The 26,112-nt window shown below is 43.7% G+C and overlaps 2 protein-coding genes across 2 annotated transcripts in view; one reads left to right on the top strand and one right to left on the bottom strand.

The window, feature by feature from the left end:
• LOC106576112 (conserved oligomeric Golgi complex subunit 5) overlaps positions 1-26,112 on the bottom strand; it is a 105,832-nt gene that overhangs the window by 69,192 nt on the left and 10,528 nt on the right. The window lies entirely within an intron of this gene.
• LOC106576114 (G-protein coupled receptor 22) lies at positions 13,871-20,332 on the top strand. Its single transcript, XM_014153005.3, has 5 exons — positions 13,871-14,305; positions 15,871-16,853; positions 17,718-17,844; positions 18,031-18,177; positions 18,442-20,332. The coding sequence occupies exons 3-5, from the start codon at positions 17,722-17,724 to the stop codon at positions 19,525-19,527; spliced, it is 1,356 nt and encodes a 451-aa protein (XP_014008480.1). The 5' UTR covers positions 13,871-14,305; positions 15,871-16,853; positions 17,718-17,721; the 3' UTR covers positions 19,528-20,332.

Genomic DNA, 26,112 nt, shown 5'->3' on the forward strand with positions numbered 1-26,112 from the left:
ACCTCCAGGCTGTGTAAGGGCTATTTTACCAAGAAAGAGAGTGATGGAATGCTGACCAAATTGAGAAGGTTTGGGATGAGTCGGACTGCAAAGTGAAAGAAAAGCAGCCAACAAGTGCTCAGCTTATATGGGAACTCCTACAAGACTGTTAGAAAAGCATTCCAGGTGAAGCTGGTTGAGAGAATGCCAAGAGTGTGCAAGGAAAAGGGTGGCTATTTGAACAATCTCAAATATAAAATATATTTTGATTAACACTTTTTTGGTTACCACTTGATTCCATGTGTTATTTCATAGTTTAGATATCTTCACTAATATTCTATAATGTAAAAAATAGTTTAAAAAAAAGAAAAACCCTTGAATGAGTAGGTGTGTCCAAACTTTTGACTGGTACTGTATATTTATGTATATATATTTAAGTGTGTGTATATGTATGTATATACAGTTGAAGTTGTAAGTTTACATACACCTTAGCCAAATCAATTTAAACTCAGTTTTTCACAATTCCTGACATTTAATCCTAGTAAAAATTCCCTGTTTTAGGTCAGTTTGGATTACCACTTTATTTTAAGAATGTGAAATGTCAGAATAAAAGTAAAGAATTATTTATTTCAGCTTTTATTTCTTTCATCACATCCCCATTGGGTCAGAAGTTTATATACACCCAATTAGTATTTGGTAGAATTGCCTTGAAATTGTTTAACTCCGCTCAAACATTTCGGGTAGCTTCCACAAGCTTCCCACAATACGTTGGGTGAGTTTTGGCCCATTCCTCCTGACAGAGCTGGTGTAACTGAGTCAGGTTTGTAGGCCTCCTTGCCCGCACACGCTTTTTCAGTTCTGCCCACAACTGTTCTAGATGATTGAGGTCAGGGCTTTGTGAAGCCATTTTGCCACAACTTTGGAAGTATGCTTGGGGTCATTGTCCATTTGGAAGACCTGATGTTTTGAGATGTTGCTCCAATATATCCACATAATTTTCCTTTCTCATGATGCCATCTATTTTGTGAAGTACACCAGTCCCTCCTGCAGCAAAGCACCCCCACACAACATGATGCTGCCACACCCGTGCTTCACAGTTGGGATGGAGTTCTTTGGCTTGCAAGCCTCCCCTTTTTCCTCCAACATAACGATGGTCATTTTGGCCAAACAGTTCTATTTTTGTTTCATCAGACTAGAGGACGTTTCTCCAAAAAGTACGATCTTTGTCCCCATGTGCAGTTGCAAACCGTAGTCTGGCTTTTTTATTTATGGTGGTTTCCTTGCTGAGTGGCCTTTCAGGTTATGTCGATAGAGGACTCGTTTTACTGCGAATATAGATACTTTTGTACCTGTTTCCTCCAGCATCTTCACACGGTCCTTTGCTGTTGTTCTGGGATCTCTAGGAGACAGAACGCATCTCCTTCCTGAGCGGTATGACAGCTGCGTGGTCCCATGGTGTTTATACTTGCGTACTATTGTTTGTACAGATGAATGTGGCACCTTCAGGCATTTGGAAATTGCTCCCAAGGATGAACCAGACTTGTGGAGGTCTACAATTTTTTTCCTGAGGTCTGATTTCTTTTGATTTTCCCATGATGTCAAGCAAAGAGGCACTGAATTTGAAGGTAGGCCTTGAAATACATCCACAGGTACACCTGCAATTGACTCAAATGATGTCGGGAATTTTCCAAGCTGTTTAAAGGCAGTCAACTTAGTGTATGTACACTTCTGACCCACTGGAATTGTGATACAGTTAATTCTAAGTGAAATAAACTGTCTGTAAACAATTGTTGGAAAAATTACTTGTGTCATGCACAAAGTAGATGTCCTAACCGACTTGCCAAAACTGTAGTTTGTTAACAAGAAATTTGTGGAGTGGTTGAAAAACAAGTTTTAATGACTCCAACCTAAGTGCATGTAAACTTCTGACTTCAACTGAAGTCACACAAAAGTGTATATATATATATATATATATATGATATATATATATAATTATTGTGTGTGTGTACACACACACACACACACACACACTTTTGTAAATATATATACAGTACCAGACAAAAGTTTGGACACACCTACTCATTCCAGGGTTTTTCTTTATTTTTACTACTTTCTACATTGTAGAATAATAGTGAAGACATCTAAACTATGAAATAACACATCTGGAGTCATGTAGTAGTGTATAATAACTTATGTAGTAACCAACAACAACAAAAAGAGTAAAACAAATCCTTTGCCTTGATGACAGCTTTGCACACTCTTGGCATTCTCTCAACCAGCTTCATGAGGTAGTCACCTGGAATGTATTTCAATTAACAGGCGTGTCTTGTTAAAAGTGAATTTGTGGAATTGAATTCCTTCTTAATGCATTTGAGCAAATCAGTTGTGTTGAGACAAGGCAGGGGTGGTATACAGAAGATAGCCCAATTTGGTAAAAGATAGCTCCAATAAGCAAAGAGAAATGACAGTCCATCATTACTTTAAGACATGAAGGTCAGTCAAGCTGGGAAATTTCAAGAACTTTGAACATTTCTTCAAGTGCATTCGCAAAAACCATCAAGCGCTATGATGAAACTGGCTCTGATGAGGACCGCCACGGGGGGGGGGGGGGGGGGGGACCTTGCGGGCAAAACATTTTCATACCCCAACCTAATTTGGCCCAGGTAGCCCCTCAGATAACCATTCCCTTCTGAGGGGCTAAGGGATTTCTAATTTGTTGTTGAGAAATGCTGGTTAGAAAATGCTGTATTTCAACCTTTCCAGCTTGGCCACTGGCCAGGTAGTGACGGCTAGCAAGGTCCTCAGTGGGCTCTTTGGATTGGCATGGCACTGCTGGCACCATGATGTGCATGTTGCTGGCTTCTTGTGGTGCTCCTACACTGGGCCTGTGGTGTGCCATTGCTCTGGGCAGCTGTTACCTCACAGGCAGTGGAGGCTACTGGTTCCACATCAATCAGCTTGCCTCATCGTTGGCCATATTTATCTGCACTGAGCAGACACTTCTCAACACAGCCTGGGAAACGGGAGGCAATACACTGAAAATAACTCCAACTGTGACCCTGGAAACACAATTTGGCCATTACAAGGGGAGAAAGGGACTTCTGATAAGAAACATTAGCTATGATTCAATATGGCCGACTGGACACTCGCTAGGAGGGGAGAGGATGCTGAAACAATTTCACAAAAACCTGCAATTCACTTCACAGCTGATAAGGAGGCGGTGACACATAGAGAGAGAGATTGTTCTTGTCCTGAGAACCTCCATTTTTAAATTAGAAGGGAGGAATGAGAAAGAGAGCGAGAGGTGGGGGGAGACAATTTCTTGGGATAGCTTATTTAGCACAAATTGGAAGGCTAACTAAATTCACTTCTGCTATATATGCCTCAGCTCTCTGGCTCCATCAATATGTGAACCTCTTAAAAAGGTCTTCACAAGAACACAATGCAGCAGGAGCAACGATGATTCCTCGTTTCACTTTCAAAGGGAAAGGAGAAAGCCTGCAAGTAACATCAATAGCGACGACAGCTAATTCCGCAGAGATAGCGTGAAATGACATTGGATTGTCCACATTCCCAGAGAAAATGCAACCATCCAGGACACCATACCGTGACAGTGAACGTGGAGGCTACTACTACAGTACTACAGGTGTGAAAGCCATTTAGAGAGAGTCAATGTTACCATAAAGCATCCAGTAAATGTCAGTGTGGATGGCTAGTAAAGACACTCGCAGCCCACGGTTTTAAGTGCATACATAAAGCTGAAGAGAATAGCTCTAATACTGGTGCAGTCAGAGTCATTATTGTGACAGTGTCCTACTCACTCAGATAAAAACCTATTTTTCCTTATGTTGACCAGAGAAAGGGTTAAAACTAGTGCACTGTTTAACAACTAGAGACAAATGATCATTGTTGTCTCTGCCTGCCTGTGATTGGACAGACTGTAGCAACTGTATCATGAGTTCTCATTGGTTCCATACACAGAGCTTCCCTTCTATTGTCTGTCTGTCAGATGGACGAGAGGATAGAGAATGGTGTTTGTTAGTCATTGGGCCGGGAACGCCAAAAATCCACACACAAAGGGGACACAAGGATTAGGGAAGAGAAAGGGCAGAGAGACAGGGACTGGGTACAGTAGGAGTCAGCCTCTCTCCTAATTTTTTTAACGCAGGTTTCTGAGAACCAGTTTCAGAGTGTAAGGCTAAAATAGCTCTGTAGTCATTATATCTGGACACCAGGGACACAGGGGCGACACAGAACCCGTTTCCACACTTGTTTGTGTGTAACTGCTAACATAAACCTGGGTGTGAATTTGCTGCCAAAGCAGAGATGTGAAATAGACAAAGAGGAATAAGATAGAGATGTTTTTTTGCCCAGCAGAGTACAGATAGATAGATGTGTATGTGTATATATGTGTGTGTACAGTATGTGAGTTTGTGTGACCTCCGTGCTGCTTGAAGGTCACCCCCAGTGTTTCTTGGCACTCAGTCCTTTCCCATGCCTTCCCAACGCCCCTCAGACAGCAACACATAAACACATGCTCCCTCCACAGCAACAGGAAGTGTGTGCGTGTGAGGGGTGGCTTGGACACCCTCCCAGTGGGACAGTGAACAACAGGAAGAGACAGGAGGCTCCAGCTCCAGGGTCTAAAGAGGGGCCTAGTGCATCAGATCTCACCAGCCAGATTATCTCCATGTTTTATTAAGAGGGAAATACACAATTTTGTTTCACAGGTCTTTCAGTGAAGAGATTTCAACTGTGTTCAGCTTGGCCAAATATATGCACGTATGGAGACACAGCCAGCCAGCTGCAGTGGGTTGCACTCAGCCTGCTACCGGATGAATCCTGAACTCAGATGACCACTGACCACACGCAGAACACACTAAAATCAGCTCTCTCGGTATGGGGCCATGAGTGAGGGGGAGAAGAGAGGGGTGAAACGAAGAAGAGAAAAGACACTCAGGAGGTCAAAGGGACATGAGGTACTGTGATTCACACAGAGTGACATAATATAAGAACACTCTGCTATCCTGCCCGTCATCAGTAAACAGGCAGACTGGGTGAGGTCATCAAAGAGGGTCAGTCAATGAGGTCATCACAGAGAGCCCAGAAGGTAATCCGTGTTGTTACCAGTGACGTGACCTCAGTGAGGTTTAATGATTCAGAATGGAGTAATGCTGGGGCGTGTGTGCGCGCATTTGTGTGTCTGTCAAAAAAGGGCTTAGATTTTCCCACTTTGGTTTATTTTTTTAACGTTCTTGATTTTTCGTTCATTTTTAGGCTCATGTTAAGCTGCCAGTTATGGTGCACAGGTGTTTTTTTTTTATATCGATGCATCATTAGGGAATTTAAGGTCATAAGTCTCAATGTAAAATGGACTGGAGAGTGCCATCAAGAGAAGTAAGCTAAAATCAAAGATGAAAAGGGAGAGAGTTGACATACTATTCTGACATACTACACCTGAACACGAGAGACTCAAGAAAACGGGATATAGGAATACCTTTTTTTCTTCTTACAAAATGGGTAGAAGGTGCATTGCAATCTTGATCCCAAATTCAGATTATATCAGAAATAAAAGACAAGGAGGGTAGATGTATAGCTGTTAAATGTAAACTGGATAACAAGGAAGTTACTGACTTGGCCTTCTACAGGAAGGTGTTTGATTTAATTGCCACAGAAACCGCTGGCACTCTTATGTGTGGAGGGGATTTTAACATGATTTGAAACTCAAAATTGGACAGCACAAATCAAAATAGGAAAATTAGCCTAGTTGCTAAAAAGATGAATAGGATATTGCAGGATTTAGGACTGCTTGATGTATGGCGTGACATCCACATGACAGATAGGGAATATACTTTTTACTCAGCCATACATTTTCATGTACAATGCAGATCGACACAGGCTTAAGGATTGTAGGATCGGGCAGAGCGACTCAGATCATAGTTTACCTTACTCTACACCTTGATAGCAAACCAAGAAATACTCTATGGAGGCGTAATACAAGCATGCTGAATGATCCAGCATTCAAGGAATCAATAAAGACAGAATTGAACATCTATCTGGAGAAGAACGATAACGGGGAAGTATCTTCTGCTACATTGTGGGATGCAGCTAAGGTGGTTATTAGAGGAAAGATCATAGCCACATCATCTCTCAAGAAAAAGATTAAGGCACAGAAACTGCTGAAATTACAGGAAACATTAACAAACTTAGAACGATTTAGTCATTACAAAGATCCTCTTCTATTACGAGAGATTCAAAAGGTAAAACAGGAAATTGACCAGATTTATAGTGAAGAAGTAGAGAAAAAGCTCAGGTTCCTGAAACAACGATATTATGAAGCAGGCTCAAAAGGCAACAGAATTACTAGCATGGAGATTCAGGAAACAACAAGCACAGAATACCATATTCAAAATAAAAAAAGAGCACAAAACAAAGAAGATTACATGCAAATTGGATGAGATACAGAATGCATTTGAATCATATTACACAAATCTGTACAATCAACCAGAGAAAGCAGATGCACAGACAATAGAGCATTGTTTGAACTCCCTTGATCTCCCCTTGGTGGCACAGAGCAAAATGATAGACTTACTTCAGAAATAACAACTGAAGAAAGTAACAATGCAATATCTAATCTAAAAGCAAACAAATCTCCAGGCACTGATGGCTTCCCTTCAGAATGGTTCAGAGCCTTCAGAGAACAACTAACATTCTGCGGGAGGGGGGGTCTAATACCATCGTGGAGAGAAGCCATCATATCTGTAATCCCAAAAGAGTGTAAAGATAAAAGGGAATGCAGTTCCTATAGACCTATTGCAATTCTTAACACGGATTATAAACTATATGCATCAATAACAGCCAAAAGAAGTGCTATACAAGTGCTACATTAATCAGTCTTGATGCAGAAAAAGCATTTGATTCAGTGGGATGGGATTATCTATTCCAAGTTATGGAAAGATTTGGTTTCAACAAAGAAGTGATACAGTGCATCAAAACACTGCATTAATGTCCGACCACTAGAATAAAGATAAATTGACATTTGTCACGAACGATAAAATTAGAGCGAGGGGCAAGACAAGGCTGTAATCTTTCACCCACGCTCTTCTCCTTGTACATCGAGCCATTAGCACAGACAATAAGACAGGACCCAACCTTAGAGGGAATAACAATAAGAGACAGTGAACATAAGATATACATGTATAGTGATGATGTTCTGTTACTCCTTAAAGACCCAGGCTCAAGTGTACCTAGATTGATTGGATGTTTGGAACATATTCAGGGTATGTGCTTAACGTACACAAGACCCAAGCCCTAGTATATAATTATACCTCACAGGAAGAGCTGAAGAGTAGGTATAACTTCCACTGGACCTCTTCATCCATTAAATATCTTGGAGTAAACCTACCAAAAGATACACCCCAACTTTATGACATGAATTACGATCACATCAACAAGAAGATATATGATGACCTAGACAGGTGGAATTCACTTCCTGTGGATCTTAGTAGTAGAATTGAAACAATCAAAATGAACGTCCTGTCGAGGTTACTGTATTTGTTCCAGTCACTGCCCGTAGAAATCCCGCCTAAACAGTTTAGTGGGATAAACGGATATCAAGATTTATCTGGAACAGTAAGAGACCAACAATTAGATGTACAACATTAAAATGACCAAAAACCTGTGGGGGTGTGGCCTTACCAAACCTAAAAGATTATTTTGTGTCAGCCCAATTGAGACCTCTGGTGTGTTGGTGCAATTCAGAATACGAATCCAAGACTACTTTGACAGAGATACCCATACAGTCAGTTTTGGGAAATAAGGACATGGTAATAGAAATATACAATAGACAAAATCTGTGGATTAATTTCTCTTTTAAGACATGGTTTAAGGTAGTTAAGCAAAATCACTTAGACAGAGGTCAAACTGCTGAGTTGGCCCGCATACGACCCCAGCTTCATCCCTGCAACTCAGGACAGCAGATTTAAACAGTGGACGCAGAAAGGCATCACATCATTCAGTACAATTATAAGGAAATGGGGACCTAGATAACTTCCAGGACCTAAGTATAAAACATGGCTTGGATAAACAAGATTTTTACAGATACCTACAAGTTCGACACTATTTCTTAAGGGAGATAAAAGTGATTGACCCTCGAGCACCTCAAAACGATTTCAAATCTTTACTTGGGTATTCAATCCTCAAAGAAACATTCTACAAACTATATTAAACAGAAATGAGAAGAGGAACTTAAAATTGAAATAACTGATGAAACATGGTTGCACATATTTGAGACTCAACTAAGCGCCCCCAACTCAAGGTCATGGAGAGAATTCTTTTGGAAGAATGTTATATGCTTCTTCAGAACACCTAAACCTTAATCAAAACAGACTGGCTCCCTACACCCTTGTTGGAGAGTATGCGGGCTATCAAGGGTGGATCACTCCCATATCTTTTGGTCCTGCCCCGCAAACGAAACTTACTGGGGAGAAATAAGATCTAGCATTGGAAAAATAATTGGATTTGACATAGAACAAACATTCATTTCTTTGTACTTGGGTGAAATACCTGATAACTTACACACTAGAGAAAAGTACCTCTTGAAGGTCCTACTGGCAGGCAGTAAAAAGGCTATCACTAAGAAATGGCTACAAAAAGACCCTCCCACCATGACATAATGGATAGATATTATTAAAAGAAATACACCACATGGAGCATATGACCTTTGCTTTAAGAACTCAAGAGGAGAGAGGTGAGGAATACTGGGAAAAATGGGTTTTATACTTGAAAATTGTCTAGTTCGAAGATGACGTCAATGTAACTAATCTGATGATGATGTGCACTGTAACTGCCATATTTTTTATTTAACTTTGTACTTTCTTAGTGTTCCTCAATAAAAACAAAGTAAAAATAAATAAAACATAAAAAAAGGGGCTTAGATGGTGGGCGTGGCAGGTGGAGTGGTAATGGGCATGGATTTTAAGATGATTTCCTGCAATTCCACACATTTCTCCATGGAGCTGAGAGACATTGTTGCAGATTTAGAGCAAATTTCCAACAATTCTACACATTATTTCATGGCGCTGAGAGAAAATCTTGCAGTTTTAAAGCAAATTTCCTATAATTCTATGCATTTTGCCATGGCTAATGTGTTATTTTGCTCAAACATAATTCTTGTGTCAGTTACTGGAGTTTGATCAGGTGAAAGCCCACAGGCTAGCTCCCAGCCTCCCAGTCACTGACTGCTCAGTCACTTCATCCCTGGCTCTCTCTTTCTTTCTCCTTCAGTTGCAGACTAAACACTGAGCCCTGACAGGCTGTTTCTGCCCCATTATCTCTTGCCATGGTGCACTGATGAACAGCCACGACACACATAGTCAAATGGCTGGAGCTGGACGGACACACACACACACACACACACACACACACACACACACACACACACACACACACACACACACACACACACACACACACACACACACACAGATCTAGACCCACAGCGAGTGCACAGTAGACTGGTCAGCAGTGACAGGCTCTGGCATGGCTACGCCCTCTCATCCCACTCTCTCCTCTCTCCCAGCAGTCCTCACTGCTGATTGGTAACGCACACGCACACACACACCTGAAATGGGGAAAAGGTAGAGAAACCCAAGCAAACAGCAGCCTGTAGCGGCATCAGGGGACAGGGTTGGATATGGGGTAGCAATATTAATAGCAGCATCAAACATTTATGGGTGTTAGGGCTGCACAATTCATCCAATTCACATAAAAATCGCAAGAGATCCATAATGCATGCAATATTTTTGAAATGCCACTCAGAATTTTATTTCACCTTTATTTAACCAGGTAGGCCAGTTGAGAACAAGTTCTCATTTACAACTGCGACCTGGCCAAGATAGAGCAAAGCAGTGCCACACAAACAACACAGAGTTACACATGGGATAAACAAACGTACAGTCAATAACACAATAGAAAAGTCTACATACAGTGTGTGCAAATGTAGTAAGATTAGGGAGGTAACGCAATAAATAGGCCATAGTGGCGAAATAATTACAATTTAACAATTAAACACTGGAGTGATAGATGTGCAAGTAGAGATAATGGAGTGCAAAGGAGCAATATGGGGATGAATAACAATATGGGGATGAAGTAGTTGGGTGGGCTATTCACAGATGGGCTATGTACAGGTGCAATGATCAGTAAGCTGCTCTGACAGCTGATGCTTAAAGTTAGTGAGGGAGATATGAGTCTCCAGCTTCAGTGATATTTGCAATTCGTTCCAGTCATTGGCAGCCGAGGACTGGAATGGAAAGGCTGCCAAAGGAGGAGTTGGCTTTGTGGATGACCAGTGAAATATACCTGCTGGAGCGCATGCTATGGGTGGGTGCTGCTATGGTGACCAGTGAGCTGAGATAAGGTAGGGCTTTACCTAGAAAAGACTTATAGATGACCTGGAGCCAGTGGGTTTGGCGATGAATATGAAGCGAGGGCCAGCCAACGAGAGCATACAGGTCGCAGTGGTGGGTAGTATATGGGGCTTTGGTGACAAAACGGATGTGATAGACTGCATCCAATTTGCTGAGTAGAGTGTTGGAGGCTATTTTGTAAATGACATCGCCGAAGTCAAGGATTGGTAGGATGATCAGTTTTACGAGGGTATGTATGTTTGGCAGCATGAGTGAAGGATGCTTTGTTGCGAAATAGGAAGCCAAATGTAGATTTCATTTTGGACTGGAGATGCTTAATGTGAGTCTGGAAGGAGAGTTCACAGTCTAACCAGGCACCTAGGTATTTGTAGTTGTCCACATATTCTAAGTCAGAACCGTCCAGAGTAGTGACGCTAGACGGGCGGGCAGGTGCAGGCAGCGATTGTTTGAAGAGCATGCATTTAGTTTTACTTGCATTTAAGAGCAGTTGGAGGCCACGGAAGGAGTGTTGTATGGCATTGAAGCTCGTCTGGAGGTTTGCTAACACAGTATCCAAAGAAGGGCCAGAAGTATACAGACTGGTGTCGTCTGCGTAGAGGTGGATCAGAGACTCACCAGCAGCAAGAGCGACATCATTGATGTATACAGAGAAGAGAGTCGGCCCTAGAATTGAACCCTGTGGCACCCCCATATCACTTTGTTTCTTAATATAAATCATTTGATTTCTATGATTTCAACAGTTGCCCAAAGGTTTTGATCTATATCGCAAGTGAAATGGCTAATGCAATATTGGGCAAAACAAAAAATTGCAATTCGATTTTCTGAGCATATCGTGCAATGTTTGCAGTCTTCTTGGGTATGACGCTACAAGCTTGGCACACCTGTATTTGGGGAGTTTCTCCCATTCTTCTCTGCAGATCCTCTCAAGCTCTGTCAGGTTGGATGGGGAGCATTCCTGCACAGCTATTTTCAGGTCTGTCCAAAGATGTTAGATCGGGTTAAAGTCCGGGCCACTCAAGGACATTCAGAGACATGTCCCAAAGCCACTGTTGTCTTGCCTGCGTGCTTTGGGTCATTTTCCTGTTGAAAGGTGAACCTTCGCCCCAGTCTGAGGTCCTGAGCTCCCTGGAGCAGGTTTTCATCAAGAATATCTCTGTACTTTGCTCCATTCAAAACATCCCCGCAGAATGATGCTGCCGCCACCATGCTTCACCGTAGGGATGATGCCAGGTTTCCTCCAGATGTGACATGGGCTGTTACTGTGACCGTATTAAAAACACCACACCAGTAGTCACGAGTCATGATGGCAGTCAAATTCCACTTGACTGTTTAGTCATGGTAATTAGGCTTCTCCAAGCTCTGATGCTGCTGATGGTCATTAGTCGCCTACCAAACTTGTGGCATGGAGCATTGTCCTGCTGGAAAAACCAATCCTCAGAGTTGGGGAACATTGTCAGAGCAGAAGGAAGCAAGTTTTCTTCCAGGACAACCTTGTACGTGTCTTAATTCATTCGTCCTGATGCGAGACCTGGAGAGGCCTGCAAGCCACATCGTCACGCACCCACTGTAAAATTTGGTGGAGGATCGGTGATGATCTGGGGGTGCTTCAGCAAGGCTGGAATCGGTTTTTCCAGTAGGACAATGCTCCATGCCACATAGCCAGGCCAATCAAGGTGTGGATGGAGGACCACCAGATCAAGACCCTGTCATGGCCAGCCCAATCTCCAGACCTGAACCCCATTGAAAACCTCTGGAATGTGATCAAGAGGAAAGATGGATGGTCACAAGCCATCAAACAAAGCCGAGCTGCTTGAATTTTTATGCCCAGGAGTGGCATAAAGTCACCCAACATCAATGTGTAAGACTGGTGGAGAGCATGCCAAGACGCATGAAAGCTGTGATTGGAAATCAGGGTTATTCCACCAAATATTGATTTCTGAACTCTTCCTAAGTTAAAACATTAGTATTGTGTTGTTTAAAAATGAATATGAACTTATTTTCTTTGCATTATTCGAGGTCTGACAACACTTTTTTGTTATTTTTTGTTATCTTTTTTGTTATTTTGACCAGTTGTCATTTACTGCAAATAAATGTTCTAAATGACAATATTTTTATTTCGGGAGAAATGTTGTCAGTAGTTTATAGAATAAAACAAAAATGCTTATTTTACCCAAACACATACCTATAAATAGTAAAACCAGAGAAACGGATAATTTTGCAGTGGTCTCTTAATTTTTTCCAGAGCTGTACATTCCCTACAGGCTGCATCTAATCGAACCTGGTCATGTTGCCAGATATTCTTCAAAAATTTGACAACTCCATTGTCATTCACAGTGTCATTTGGCATTCAAATCAACAAAAGAGTTAGATAAAACAAGCGGATCTGGCAACCAGGCTAGTGTGACTAATGGATTGAGGGTAATTATGTCTGTCCTATCAGACAGGTGTATAACACCTGATGATTGGCCAAAAGTCCCCTAGGGTTCACGTACCATTACACTCGCCACAGTTGCCGAACCCGGTCTTCCAAAGAGTGCAAACACACAGACTGGCATGGTGACAAAGAGAGGAAGAAAGACACAAAGAGTGAGCGAGAGGGGGAGGGGGAGAAAGAGAACGACAGAGATAATTTTGAATTTAAAAATCAACCTTTGGCACAATTCCGAGATGTCTTCCTTCAATCTCGTGACACTGGCACCAGCGGAAAACATCCTCTGAAGAAAACAGTATGTTCTCTGACGCCTCGGAGTTGAGACAGAGACAGCTCCTCTTTCATTTTTCCATTTCCTGCCAAAATATGACATCATTATCCTCTGCCTGACATTGACATCCCAATTTCAGTACTGAAACCTGGCCAATCTGTGGAATGTGAATACTAATGACTGTGTTCCAGAGCTTACGTGGAGAAAATAGCCATTACTGAACAACACAGGCTTGATAGGTGTCATGTCTGTCTGTGGAGCTAGTGCCACTTAGGCTGCAGACACACTAGAGCAGTGGGCTACAGACCTCCCAAAACTGGCCCACGACTGAATATTTTGGGGGTAAAATGTTTTAAAAATACTGTAAAAAATGTCAACAAAAAAATATTTTACATTTAGGAAACTTAAAATTATTCCCACAAAAACATTTTTTTAAAAAGAGACGTGATCGTGTCTCAATGTAATCAAGGAATGAAATTGTTAATATCAAATACAATTTCTTGGGCTTAGTTATGTTCAATTTTCAGTGTACATTATAATACATTATATTATTATAATTATGTTCCGGCCCCCGACCATCCCCTCCGAGAAAAATCGCCCCCAGGCTAAATCTACTTGACTACCCCTGCAGTAGACACAATACTACACTGAACTAAAGACTTCTCAAAGCTAACGAAAGGATGAAATGAGGGACCTGTTACATGAGACCAATCAGAGGAAAGAGGAGATGTAGAGAGGGGAAGAGAGAATAGGGAAAGAGAGGGGTTGATAGAGAGAGAGAAGAGAAGAGAGAGAGAGAGAAAAATGTTGAGAGCGAAAGGTTGATACAGAGAGAAATAGAAAGTGTGAGAGACATGCTGCCAGAGAAGGGAGGGAGGGTGGGCGAGATGAGTAGGAAGGGCTATTAGTGCTCCGAGACGGAGCGAGTGAGAGTGGGAGAGGAAAGTGTAGCACAGCCAGAGAGCAGAACAGTGATCTCTCTACTCCAGCCTGGATCCTTACACACCCTGAGGACTTAACTACACCATCTTACCCGTCACACACAGCCAGAAACCGCCTCAGCTGCTTCAGGTCCTTTTCTTCCTCTCCCTCGTCCTCCTTCACTCTACCTGGGAGGGAGTGTTCCACCTGGCTATCTATGCTGACAGTGCTGTGAGGTAGAGGACGGGGAGACACACGACTACCTCAGAGGACAAGGTAAACATCTATCACCGCACTGATTTCTCCATTCTCTGTTACAATAGCGTGCTTGATAATGAATGTCAGAATGTACACTGAAGAAAATAAATGCATTTCAGATGCGTTCAAAAACAAACTCAAAATGACAACAGTAATGACTTCAGTTCTTGCCAAAAGCACTCTCATTTTCTACCTCTGCTGAACCGTGAGGAACGGTTGTCAAAACACAAAACGCCACCATACTGTACAGTACTTGCACACGATCAGCAGAGTTCAAAAGAAAAACTGGAGCAAAAAGCCTGCAAACTTCTCACTCGTATTGTACCAACAGACAAAGAACCACCAGCCGTGTGCGCTCACTGCATGTACAGAACCCTAGCACTCTAGTATAGTCTCTGCCTGTCTGCTCCGCCAGCTTACAGTCACACAGTAGAGACAACTCGACCAATACAGCACAGTCACATCCAAAGGGATTATATTTCTGCTCCTTCTCCTGCCTGCCCACTTACTCAACGCTCTGATAATGTTAAGCATCACTTATGAGCGCGGTGTCTCTGAAGCCTTGCTCTTAGCGCAGAGCGGAGCACGGGGGCTTTTGTGCAAACACACCGGTCTCATAACAGCCTGAGCCTTCCACTCATCTCACACACACACACACACACACAAATACACCTTCTCATAGTGCACTGCGAGCTGTCATGCGTGCAAGTGAATAACTGAAAGCCAGTGGCTTAACCTCTGTGTGCAGTGCCACTGCGTGAAATTACAGAAAACAAACCACATACTCTGTGTCATACGGATCATACACTGTCATGTTCTGTGTCATACGGATCATACACTGTCATGTTCTGTGTCATACGGATCATACACTGTCATGCTCTGTGTCATACGGATCATACACTGTCATGCTCTGTGTCATACGGATCATACACTGTCATGTTCTGTGTCATACGGATCATACACTGTCATATGGATCATACACTGTCATATGCTCTGTGTCATACGGATCATACGCTGTCATATGGATCATACGCTGTCATATGCTCTGTGTCATATGAGCTTGATTCTTCTCCCAGTAGCACTACTAGTCTCTGGCCCTCTTGAGCTTCTGTTCACACACAGATAGACGCAGCAAAAGTTGGAGAGAGAGAGATGAAGAGAGAGAGAGAGAGAGCAAGATGACAGAGGAGGGAGGGAGCCTGCACAAAGGACCAGTTCAAAGGCTGAGGGCTCATTTGTCAAACAAACGCATGACAGGCCTTGAATAGCCAAAGGTATAATAAGTAAGACATCTACTAGGAATCAAACAAGAGTCAGAATGCCTCTGTGTCTCTCCATCTCTCTCCATCCCCTTTTCTTGGGGGGGGAGAATTAATTCAATACAAACCCGATTAGAGGTTATTAACAAAACACACAATGACAACAGACAGGCAGATCTATCACTGGGTTGATGTAACGTACTGATACAGCTCAGACTGTCTGGATAATGATCATTTGGGGCTGAAATATCATGACACTTTCTTCTCATTCATTATCCTCCTTTCATTTACATCTCTTCCTCTCTGCATCTTTTTGTTCTCCAGGACGATGATTGAGGGAGGAAAAATAAACGGAAGGATGATGTCATCCCCTGATTTGTCCTGCTCTCCGACTCTGTGACAGAAAGAGAGAGAGAGCGCACACCAAATGCCACATAGCTGATGGCCCAGTGTTGTAATATATTCTCCTCTCTCTCTCCAAAGTAGCTAATGACCTTCCTCCCAGCCTGGTCTGACTTTGTATAAGGTGCCACAGCACTGAGGTGATCCTGCCTCACCCCAGTGGAATTACAACGTGTGAGGAGACGGAAACGCCATTGACCTTTACTCTCCTCTCTGGAAGGTGATGGAGGGGTGTTTCTGAAGGGTGTCGGAGGGAATACGTACAGAAGGAAGAGGGGAGGACAGTTGAGTATCAGCCAGGCACTGCTCTGCCTCTGTTAAGAGCCGAGGAGGAATACAGATCAAATGACAAAGGACGACAAGCAGCTGCATAAAAGAAACCATTCATTTAGTCAACCACGTGGCTGGATGCTACAATGCACATCCTCTCCCTGCCCACCGCGGACGACGAGCGCGTGTGTTCCTGCGTTTAATGAATGCTCGGCGCTTTCCCCTAACCCGGAATACAGTGTTTTTATTGGATGTACGAGAGTATAGGGCAGTCCTCTGTGATCCATCACTGTTGTTTACAGCCTCTGGGTAAAGTAAAATGAAGAAATCTTTTGAAGGTGGACTGGTTTTTCTCTCATGGTGGAGCTGAATTTGTATCCGTGGAAATAGAAAAGGAAGGATCCAAGAAACACAGTTTCAGTTGGCTCCAACTGCATCACAATACTCCCATTATTTAGACAAAAGGTTGCACCATTAGGATTAAAAGTGTGCCAAGTGGCGATTTCTGCTACTACTGCATTAGCATTACTACTACAGAACTATGGTTGGTTCTTGTGATTTTCTATTGGGGCCTCAGAAAGGCAGCTCTGGCTGGTTCATGGACTCTTGAAGGGGAGACGGCACACGAGGGAGGGGTGAGTACAGTGTGTCTGCAATGTAAATGCCTATTGAGCCACAAAAGGACTGTCTGGTTCTGGATAGTTTCTCTGGAGAAGACTAGCCTCTGGACAGATCACACGGAAAACTGGGTTATATCGAGACATAAAAGCAAAGCAAGAACGTTCATTAGTGAAATACCTAAGAACATGGACACATTGATCAAAGTAACCACAAACACAACTCTAAGCCTAACGTAACAACAAAACACTGACAGGACTGACTAAAGTGAAGCACTATTAGTTCTAGTCAGCTAAAAATGTAACACTAGATAAAGGTGTCAGCAATGAAGGGATAAAGGGAGTGTACTCATTTTCACTCTTTCCACAAAGCGAAAATCTTATCATCACACACAGCAGAACACCATCTTTTAAAAGCACAGCGGAAAACTGTGGAAATTGGCTTTTTGATTTTTAATTGCCACCTTTTGAAAGACTCCATCAAGATGACATCACAGAATCAGTTTGTGATTGAAACTTCCACACTTGAAAAGGTTCACACATTGGCCACATGTCACACTAAATGGAATCCCAGTGAGGTACAAATACACTCAGACAAAGTCCCAGACACAAAAACAGCCAGACAGATCAGCTAGATGAGATTTAAAAGGAATAGAAATTGCCTCTTCTACACTGTTGTATGCTCCCATATAACCTAGTTTAATTCAACGTTTTGAATGTACAGGAGATGACGATGAGACACGCAAGACATAGATGAGAGGCAGTCAATAGTCATGCATACGACACACAACACCTTTCTCTCCCACTATACATAAGTTAATGCAATCAGTCTCTGTCCTGATCTTGCTCTCCTCCTCTCTCTGTGTCACCATGTCTCTCTAGGATAATGCATACCCCTCCTGTGCTGATCTCAGAAGCCACCATGAGCAACGTGACTGTCCTCGACACCTCGGAACCCTCTGACCTTGATATGACCCAGTCTGCCGCCCCCTACCCCATCAGCTTCCAGGTACATGCATACATGTATACCACTTCTACTTTAATTAGGAGGGTAAACTTAGTTCAACGTCAGTTATCGTGAAAGCAGATAGCACGATTAAAGCATATCGCAATGAAGCAAGCAGCTATTACAATACTATTATTGTGATACTATGATTACTGTAAAACAAAATGCTATTACCCTCCGGATCTCCAGGTGTCGCTGACAGGGTTCCTGCTGCTAGAGATAGTGCTGGGCCTAAGCAGCAACCTGACAGTGCTGGTCCTCTACTGCATGAAGCAGAACCTCATCACCTCCGTGTCCAACATCGTCACCATGAATCTGCACGTCCTAGACGTACTAGTGAGTGTCAGTCTTTGATGTTTCCATTAGGCACAGACCTCGGATCAGTTAATACATTGAAAATACAAAGTTTAACCACCGGGAGGGAAAACACAAAACTGACCTTAAATCAATGTGTAGGGACAATTCCAGTGAGTGTCTGGGATGAGATGATTGCAGTGCAATTAGTCTGTGACAAATCTCAAGATTCTTCTATATCTGCTGTAGAAGGAGACAAATTTAATTAATAATAATCTTAATCCTTATTTATCTCTCTGGTTCCAGGTGTGTGTGTCTTGCATCCCGCTGACTGCAGTTGTAATACTCCTCCCCCTAGAGGCTGATACAGCGCTGGTCTGCTGCTTCCACGAGGCCTGTGTCTCCTTCGCTAGCGTAGCCACGGCCTCAAACGTGCTAGCCATCACTGTCGACCGCTACGACATCTCAGTGCGTCCAGCCAACCGCATGCTAACCATGGGCCGCGCCGTGGCTCTGCTGGGCTTAATTTGGGCTATGTCCTTCTTCAGTTTCCTGGTCCCCTTCATGGAGGTGGGCTTCTTCAGCGATTTTGGCTCAGAGTTCGTCAACCAGACTGCAGTTGCCTCGGTGGTCCATACCAACGAGTACTACACAGAGCTGGGGCTGTACTACCACCTCCTGGCTCAGATCCCCATCTTCTTCTTCACGGCCGTAGTCATGCTGGTGACCTACTACAAGATACTCCAGGCCCTGAACATCCGCATCGGCACCCGCTTCCAACACAACCAGCCCAAGAAGAAGCCCCGCAAGAAGAAGACCATCTCCTTGACTACCGCAACGCAGGTGGAATCTACAGATGCGTCCCAGGGCAGCGGGGCAGTCAGAGGGGGCGGAAACCCACCTGCGGTCCTGTCGATGCGGACCTCCGTCTCAGTCCTCATGGCTCTGCGCAGGGCCGTTAAACGCCACCGGGAACGGCGGGAGAGGCAGAAACGTGTCTTCAGGATGTCCCTACTCATCATCTCCACCTTCCTGCTCTGCTGGACGCCCATCACAGTCCTCAACACGGTCATCCTCAGCGCAGGGCCCTCAGACTTCACGGTCAAGTTGCGGTTGGGTTTCCTGGTCATGGCCTACGGGACGACCATCTTTCACCCACTGCTCTACGCCTTCACCAGGCAGAAGTTCCAGAAGGTGTTGAAGAGCAAGATGAAGAAGAGGGTGGTGTCCGTGGTAGAGGCTGAGCCCATGCCTAACAACGTGGTCATTCACAACTCCTGGATCGACCCCAAGAGGAACAACAAGAAAGTCACCTTCGAGGAGACTGAGGTCAGGCAGAAGTGTCTATCTTCCCAGGACCTGGAACAAAACAACATCGTCTGTCATCCATGATAAGGCTATAGTGCATCGTGAAGATCGGCTTGGAGGCAGTTAGGCCGAAAGACATACCTCTCAACAGAGGTGGCAGAGTGGGATAATGGGATGTCCATCTTCAGAGAAAGTGGAATAAAGACAATTTCTGAGAAGCCGCTGAATATCTGCATGGCTAGAGGGAGTTGGTAGACACGAGTCTGAGCCAAGGTCAAGATAGAAAAGCTTCTGTTCAGAAGATGTAGAATAAGACAATGTGGATTATGAGGACGTGAAATAAGAATAAAATGGATTAAGAAATGGACACTTATACAAGGTGACAAAACATTATCAGGAACCAACTCATTTAAAAAAGGGAAACCACTTATCCAAAGCAGCAATGTAAATGAAAGTGTTTTACCTGTATAGCTACCCTAAAGGGGATAATTTATTACTATTTATTGTAAGAGGTTGATGTGGCGTCAAGGACAAGTTAAAGTAAGTAATGTACTGCATGGTGTTGTTATAAACCGTAACATAATTATTGTGTATAGTCATGTACAGTGTATAGAATAAATATATGTTTACAACACATAAAGGAGAGATTCACCCATTTTGAATATTATATGAAATTTGTGCATCTCTGAGCTATGATGCAAAACGCATCATACTGGCTGTGTTTCTGCCTGCTTGAATGGCTAATAGCTCAGATACACAAGAAAACATGAAATGACCCCTGGAATCGATAGAACATAGCTCAGAGATAGACAAATATGATAGAACATTTAAAATGGGTGACTCTGTCCTTTAAGTACTAAGTATTTGTCCTTTTATAATAAATAACGTGAAAAAAGTTGAGGGCATTCTGCTGGGTATTTTGGTTAAAGGGTATTCTGTCACATATACCCCACTTTATTACGCTTTCGTAAACTTGGCCACTTAGGCACAGAGGACATCTAGTCAGTGTAAAGCCACAAATATTTACATGTGAAATTCCACTTCCCATTTCCTGTCCTCTGTCTTTCCATGTGCCTGTTATATGTGTGATTTAGTGTAAGATGGAGGGATAGAAACAGAGGCCAGCAGCACTTTACAACCTCAGCGAGAGGCTGCAATCTGAAAACTAATCACAGCATTACTAAGTCGTGACCTTGTGATTTCAACACATAATCAGCGCCTGTAGCCTCATTATCCTGAGGTGATTCCAGCTGCTCTACCGGCCATAACACAGCTGTTATGCTGCTTCTCTTATTATCTAGACATCTAGCCACAGATCGGGGTGAAGAGAACAACATGGCTGCCAAAACTGGAGCCTGCTTCCTTTCATCATCACACTGAGGCCAACTGGCAAATCAATCTGTGTTTTCTGGTTGGAGTTGGAGGACACTGAGTGAGTGAGTGAGTGAGTGAGTGAGTGAGTGAGTGAGTGAGTGAGTGAGTGAGGGAGGACTCGGACCTACTGCAGTCCATAGCGCTTAGCAAGGCTGGGGCAAGTGGGGGGGGGTCTGGTCATGGGCTATGAGGTACTGATACAAAACACTCGCCACAAAACCTGACTTTGCCCTTGCCGAGCTCCCCTCTCTCCCACGCTTGATGCCTTCTGATTACCAAGACTAGGACTGCTAGCTAGATAATAACAGGTGGCTGTGGCAGGCGATGCATCACAATCACTCTCCCTTCCCGCCACCGTCATGACACGGCAAGGTCATGGTGGTTTTCCCTCTTCTGTGTCGGAGAGATGCTGTCACCGTCACACACACACACACACACACACACACACACACACACACACACACACACACACACACACAATACCTATGCACTGTACCTAGCAATCTGTTCAGCTGAAAGAGGACATCTAGATGCTAGGAAGGGGAGGGGATGTGAGAAATGTCTGGATCAGGACACTTAAAGTTAAACACTTGGCTTTATTATACCATTGTATGACTCATATGTTTTTTACCGTTATTTTACCAGGTAAGTTGACTGAGAACACGTTCTCATTTACAGCAACGACCTGGGGAATAGTGATATACTGTAACGCATTCACAGCTAAACACATTCTGCCATTCAAGATGTCCTTGCGATGTTTGTACTGCAAGTGTGTGTAAAAATGAACATCCCGCTCATGTCTCTCGGCCAATGAGATAATAGGATACATTTCCTTTGAGAAATAGTTTTTTGATGAGGGGATGTTAACAACTTGTGGGGTGTGGTCATATGCCACATCAGTCGAGGCACCATGTGAGGTCAGGAAGAGACCGGTGTAAAAGAAACTGTGTGGAACAGTTTGGCTGGGCGTCATACAGCCACTCTGTAGAGGTCATAGAGCGGCTGTATGCTTTGGGTATGTTATGCAGCCAAGCTTTCGGTTTTAGAACCCTCATCGAATGGCCCCGAGTCTCCTCAAAAGCATTTTAAGAGACAATAATAAGCCGGGGTACTTGGTTGGCTGTTTGCCAGCAAGCAGCACTAAAGGCAGGTTTGGCGAAGTTGATTGAAGACCCATCTAACTGTTCATTACAGGTTGGCTCGCTCCTCAAGCGCCATTACCAAATGAAGGCAAGAACCACTTGTCTATATGAAGTAGATGAGTAATGCATAGACAAACCAACACTGTACCACAATCTTCACAACTTGACTGAGTTTCTATGCCTACATAGAGGATGTGCACACCGCACAGGTTCACAAAGGTTAGATTCCAGGCTACATTTCATTGGTCGGAAACATCAAGCCTATTCTTTATATAGGCCTCGGCTATCGGTCTACATGAGTAGAGTGCCGAGGAGGAGACATTGAACCGCTCTCCTCTCTGAAGTAGCAGAGTAATCTCGCCTGTATAAAGCGATCAGTCTCACAGAACTCTGAGTCATCAGACCGGAGAGGAGCATAATTCTATTCTAGAATGAGATGAAGAAAGATGAGCCTAGACAGAGATGTCAAAACCACCAACATTCTTCAGGAAATATAGACCTATCAGCATTGCCAGCTGCGGAGCCGAATGGAACTTAAGTGATAAGATTGGAACAATTGGTTTGACTTCTCATGAATACTTCCTAGGATGTTTGGTGACATCATCTTAATCCTTTATGTCATCTCGGGCACTACCTGGAAAACTACTCGGAGTAGGCCTATCTGACTGAAATATCCACCTCTGGTGCTTGGACCACACCATTTCCCACCTTCTTAGCTCACTTACTGCACACCAGGCCCCCTTTCTCTCTTTCCATCTCTCACTCGCTCCATACAGTATCTCTCTCTCTCTCTCTCTCTCTCTCTCCTCTGTTCCCTCTCACCCAACACTCAGCCTAGGGTTGCACATGGCTGATAAGAGGAGGGCTTTTGATTCCTGAGGCCCTGCGTGTTCTAGTGTTTTGGAGTGTTCTGTGTGCCAGGGTTGTTATGTAAAAGGTTGTTGTGCATTTGTTGTGTATGACCAAAAAGGTTCTAGCTCATTTGAGGAGAGGTGTGGTGTGGTGCTGGGCCTCTCAATGGCTTAGCCAACTGCCACATGCCACTCACACTTTGCCAATGAATTGAACACAATGAATTGCCGTTCCATCCCCATTCTTGGCCCCCCTCCTTTCTTCAATCTTCCCTCTCTTCTCTGTTATCCCTCCTTCCATTCCCTACCTCTCCCATGGGAGTAGCCGCTGTCTGACTGACATTCAGGACCATTGTGTCATTATAGCTGGTCTCTAGGGCTGGCTGCTGTGACTGACAGTTACCACAGTGACTGACACTTCATCTGCTTTGACTGACACCCAGGGGCTGTGGTCCCACAGCGGAGGAAACCAATAAAGCCGAGATATGAGAGGAAGACGACAGACACGGGGTGGATTAAAATATGTTAAAAATATTGAGTCAAATGAGACAATGCAATACCACCGGGTTATTGCTCGATAATAAAGTCATATGCAGTCTCATTGAAAATAAAAATGACCAAAAATATAAAAACGCAACATGTAAAGTGCTGGTCCCATGTTTCATGAGCGGAAGTAAAAGATCGCAGAAATGTTCCATACCCACAAAAAGCTTCTTTCTCAAATGTTGCGCAAACATTTGTTTACAATCCCTGTTAGAGAGCATTTCTCCTTTGCCAAGATAATCAATCCACCTGACAGTGGGGCATTTCAAGAAGCTGACTGAACAGTATGACCTCTACACACGTGCACCTTGTGCTGGGGACAATAAAAGGTCATTCTAAAATGTGCAGTTTTGTCACACAACACAATGCGACAGATGTCTCATTCCTGCATGCTGACTGCAGGAATGTCCACCAGAGCTGTTGCCAGAGAATTGAAATGTTAATTTCTCTACCATAAGCCACCTCCGACTTCACTTTAGAGAATTTGGCAGTACGTCCAACCGGCCTCACAACAGCAGACCACGTATATAGCGTCGCGTGGGCCAGCAGTTTGCTGATGTCAACGTTGTGAACAGAGTGCCCCATGGTGACGGTGGGGTTATGGTATGTGCAGGCATGTAATAAGCTACGGACAACAAACACAATTGCATTTTATCGATGGCAATTTGAATGCATAGAGATACCGTGACAAAAACCTTGAGGTCCATTCATCCGCCGCCATCACCTAACGCTTCAGCATGATAATGCTCGGCCGCATGTCAAAGGATCTGTACACAATTCCTGGAAGCTGAACATGTCCCAGTTCTTCCATGGCCTGCATACTCACCAGACATGTCACCCGATGAGCAGGTTTGGGATGCTCTGGATCGACGTGTACGACAGAGTGTTCCGGTTCCTGACAATATTCAGCAATGTCGCACAGCCATTGGAGGATTGGGACAACATTCCTCAGGCCACAAACCCCAGCCTGATCTCGATCCTTATATGAACTGTAACTCAGTAAAATATTTGAAATTGTTGCATGTTGCATTTATATTTTTGTTCAGTATAGTTTGTTTTCCATTATAAGTAGCAGATTCACGTAGCAGATATTGAACGTTGTAGTAAATTTGATCCAAGCCAAACCCAATCCTACAATAGATGGCTACGCTACAGTCCAACATCAATGCAAATATAGGGAATAGCAGCTTTTGATTCCCTCCTCAACAACAGCAGGCTGCTCTCTCGGTGTCCCCTCCACCCCGCCACTGCATCCACTTCAATCACTTTATTACATTCACCCCCCCAGTCACCCCCCTCCTCCATCCCTCCATCCATCCCTTGTTTACTCACTCTTGTTCTTTCTCCACCACCACCCATCCCCCATCTGACCTGCTCTCCCTCTTCTTCTCCTCCTATTCACTCTCTCCCTCTCCTCCTCCGTCTCTACTACCTGCCCAGTGCTACAGGCTGACAGAAGAAAGCACTCCAAATCACATTAGGCTGTGCTGTACTGTGTGATTGTATTAGGCCGGCAGCAGTATCAGGCCTGTAACTCAGGCCGATTATAATGTCCTGGCAGTTGAAGAAAGGGGGCTGAAAGCGGACTGAAGACCGATCGGCCGGGGCGGAAAATGACTGGCTGGAGATTGATTTCTGTCTCCGTTGAAAAGCTTGCTAAAAACAGGGAAAACAACCAGGGAGGTGTCTTGAGAGACTAGAAAGAGGGAGAGGAGGAGGGTGAGGAGGATAGCGGCAGGGTAGTCTAGTGGATAGAGCGTTGGGCTAGTAACCGAAAGGTTGCAAGTTCGAATCCCCGAGCTGACAAGGTACAAATCTGTCGTTCTGCCCTTGAACAAGGCAGTTAACCCACTGTTCCTAGGCCGTCATTGAAAATAAGAATTTGCTCTTAACTGACTTGCCTAGTTAAATAAAGGTAAAATAAATGTAAAAAAAGAGACAGCATGATGCCAACAAGAGAACAGTGACTCAATCAGCTTCCGTCTACCATTCAGGTGGCAGTTTGTGTCGAGGTCGCCATTCATTGTGCTTTGCCAGTCTCATTGTACAGTAGATCATTGGCTAGTTCAACAGGTAGGCCTAAAAGTAGCCTACCGCCACCTCTCACCCTTAAATACAATTGTCCTGAAATCCTCCACAATAACAATTTCTGGTATTGACAGAGCTGGGAAACACTGAACACACTCAAATCAGCTCTACGGGATGAGAAGTTACAACTGAGTCAACAACCAAACTAATCTTATTTAGTGTGATAGAGAGGACTGTGAGTCATATGTGGGGGAGTGTGTGTGTTAAAGCCATATCTTACTCTGAGGCCCTGGCGTCAGTGGTTATTTGGTGTGTGTGTGTGTGTGTTAGGGCTGGCACAATTACCGTATAACCGACGGTTATGGATGAAGACCGTCATGAAAATAAAAAAAACCTGTCACAACCGTAAAAATAAATACAAATAATTTGGAACGAACAGCTGACTGAAGACAGGACAGCGTGCATTCGTAACACGAAACTTTGTTGCTCCTTGCTGAAAAAAAGCAAGGTGTTGTAGCAAACGAGGCAGCACCCCTGACAATGCAGCAGCAACACACATAGAGATAGAATGAATAGAACGGGCTTGGAACTTCTAACCCTGGCGACTTGAGTGGTAAACTCATTGGTACACTCGCAATGGCAGCCTGGTATGGTGATGCAATCATTTCCATGGTAATGCAAATTATGTTAACTGATGTGGTTCATGCAATGGACTGTATATTTTGTAATGT

This window comes from Salmo salar, chromosome 17 (genome assembly GCF_965601325.2).
Source record: "Salmo salar chromosome 17, fSalSal1, whole genome shotgun sequence".
Classification (NCBI taxonomy): domain Eukaryota; kingdom Metazoa; phylum Chordata; class Actinopteri; order Salmoniformes; family Salmonidae; genus Salmo; species Salmo salar.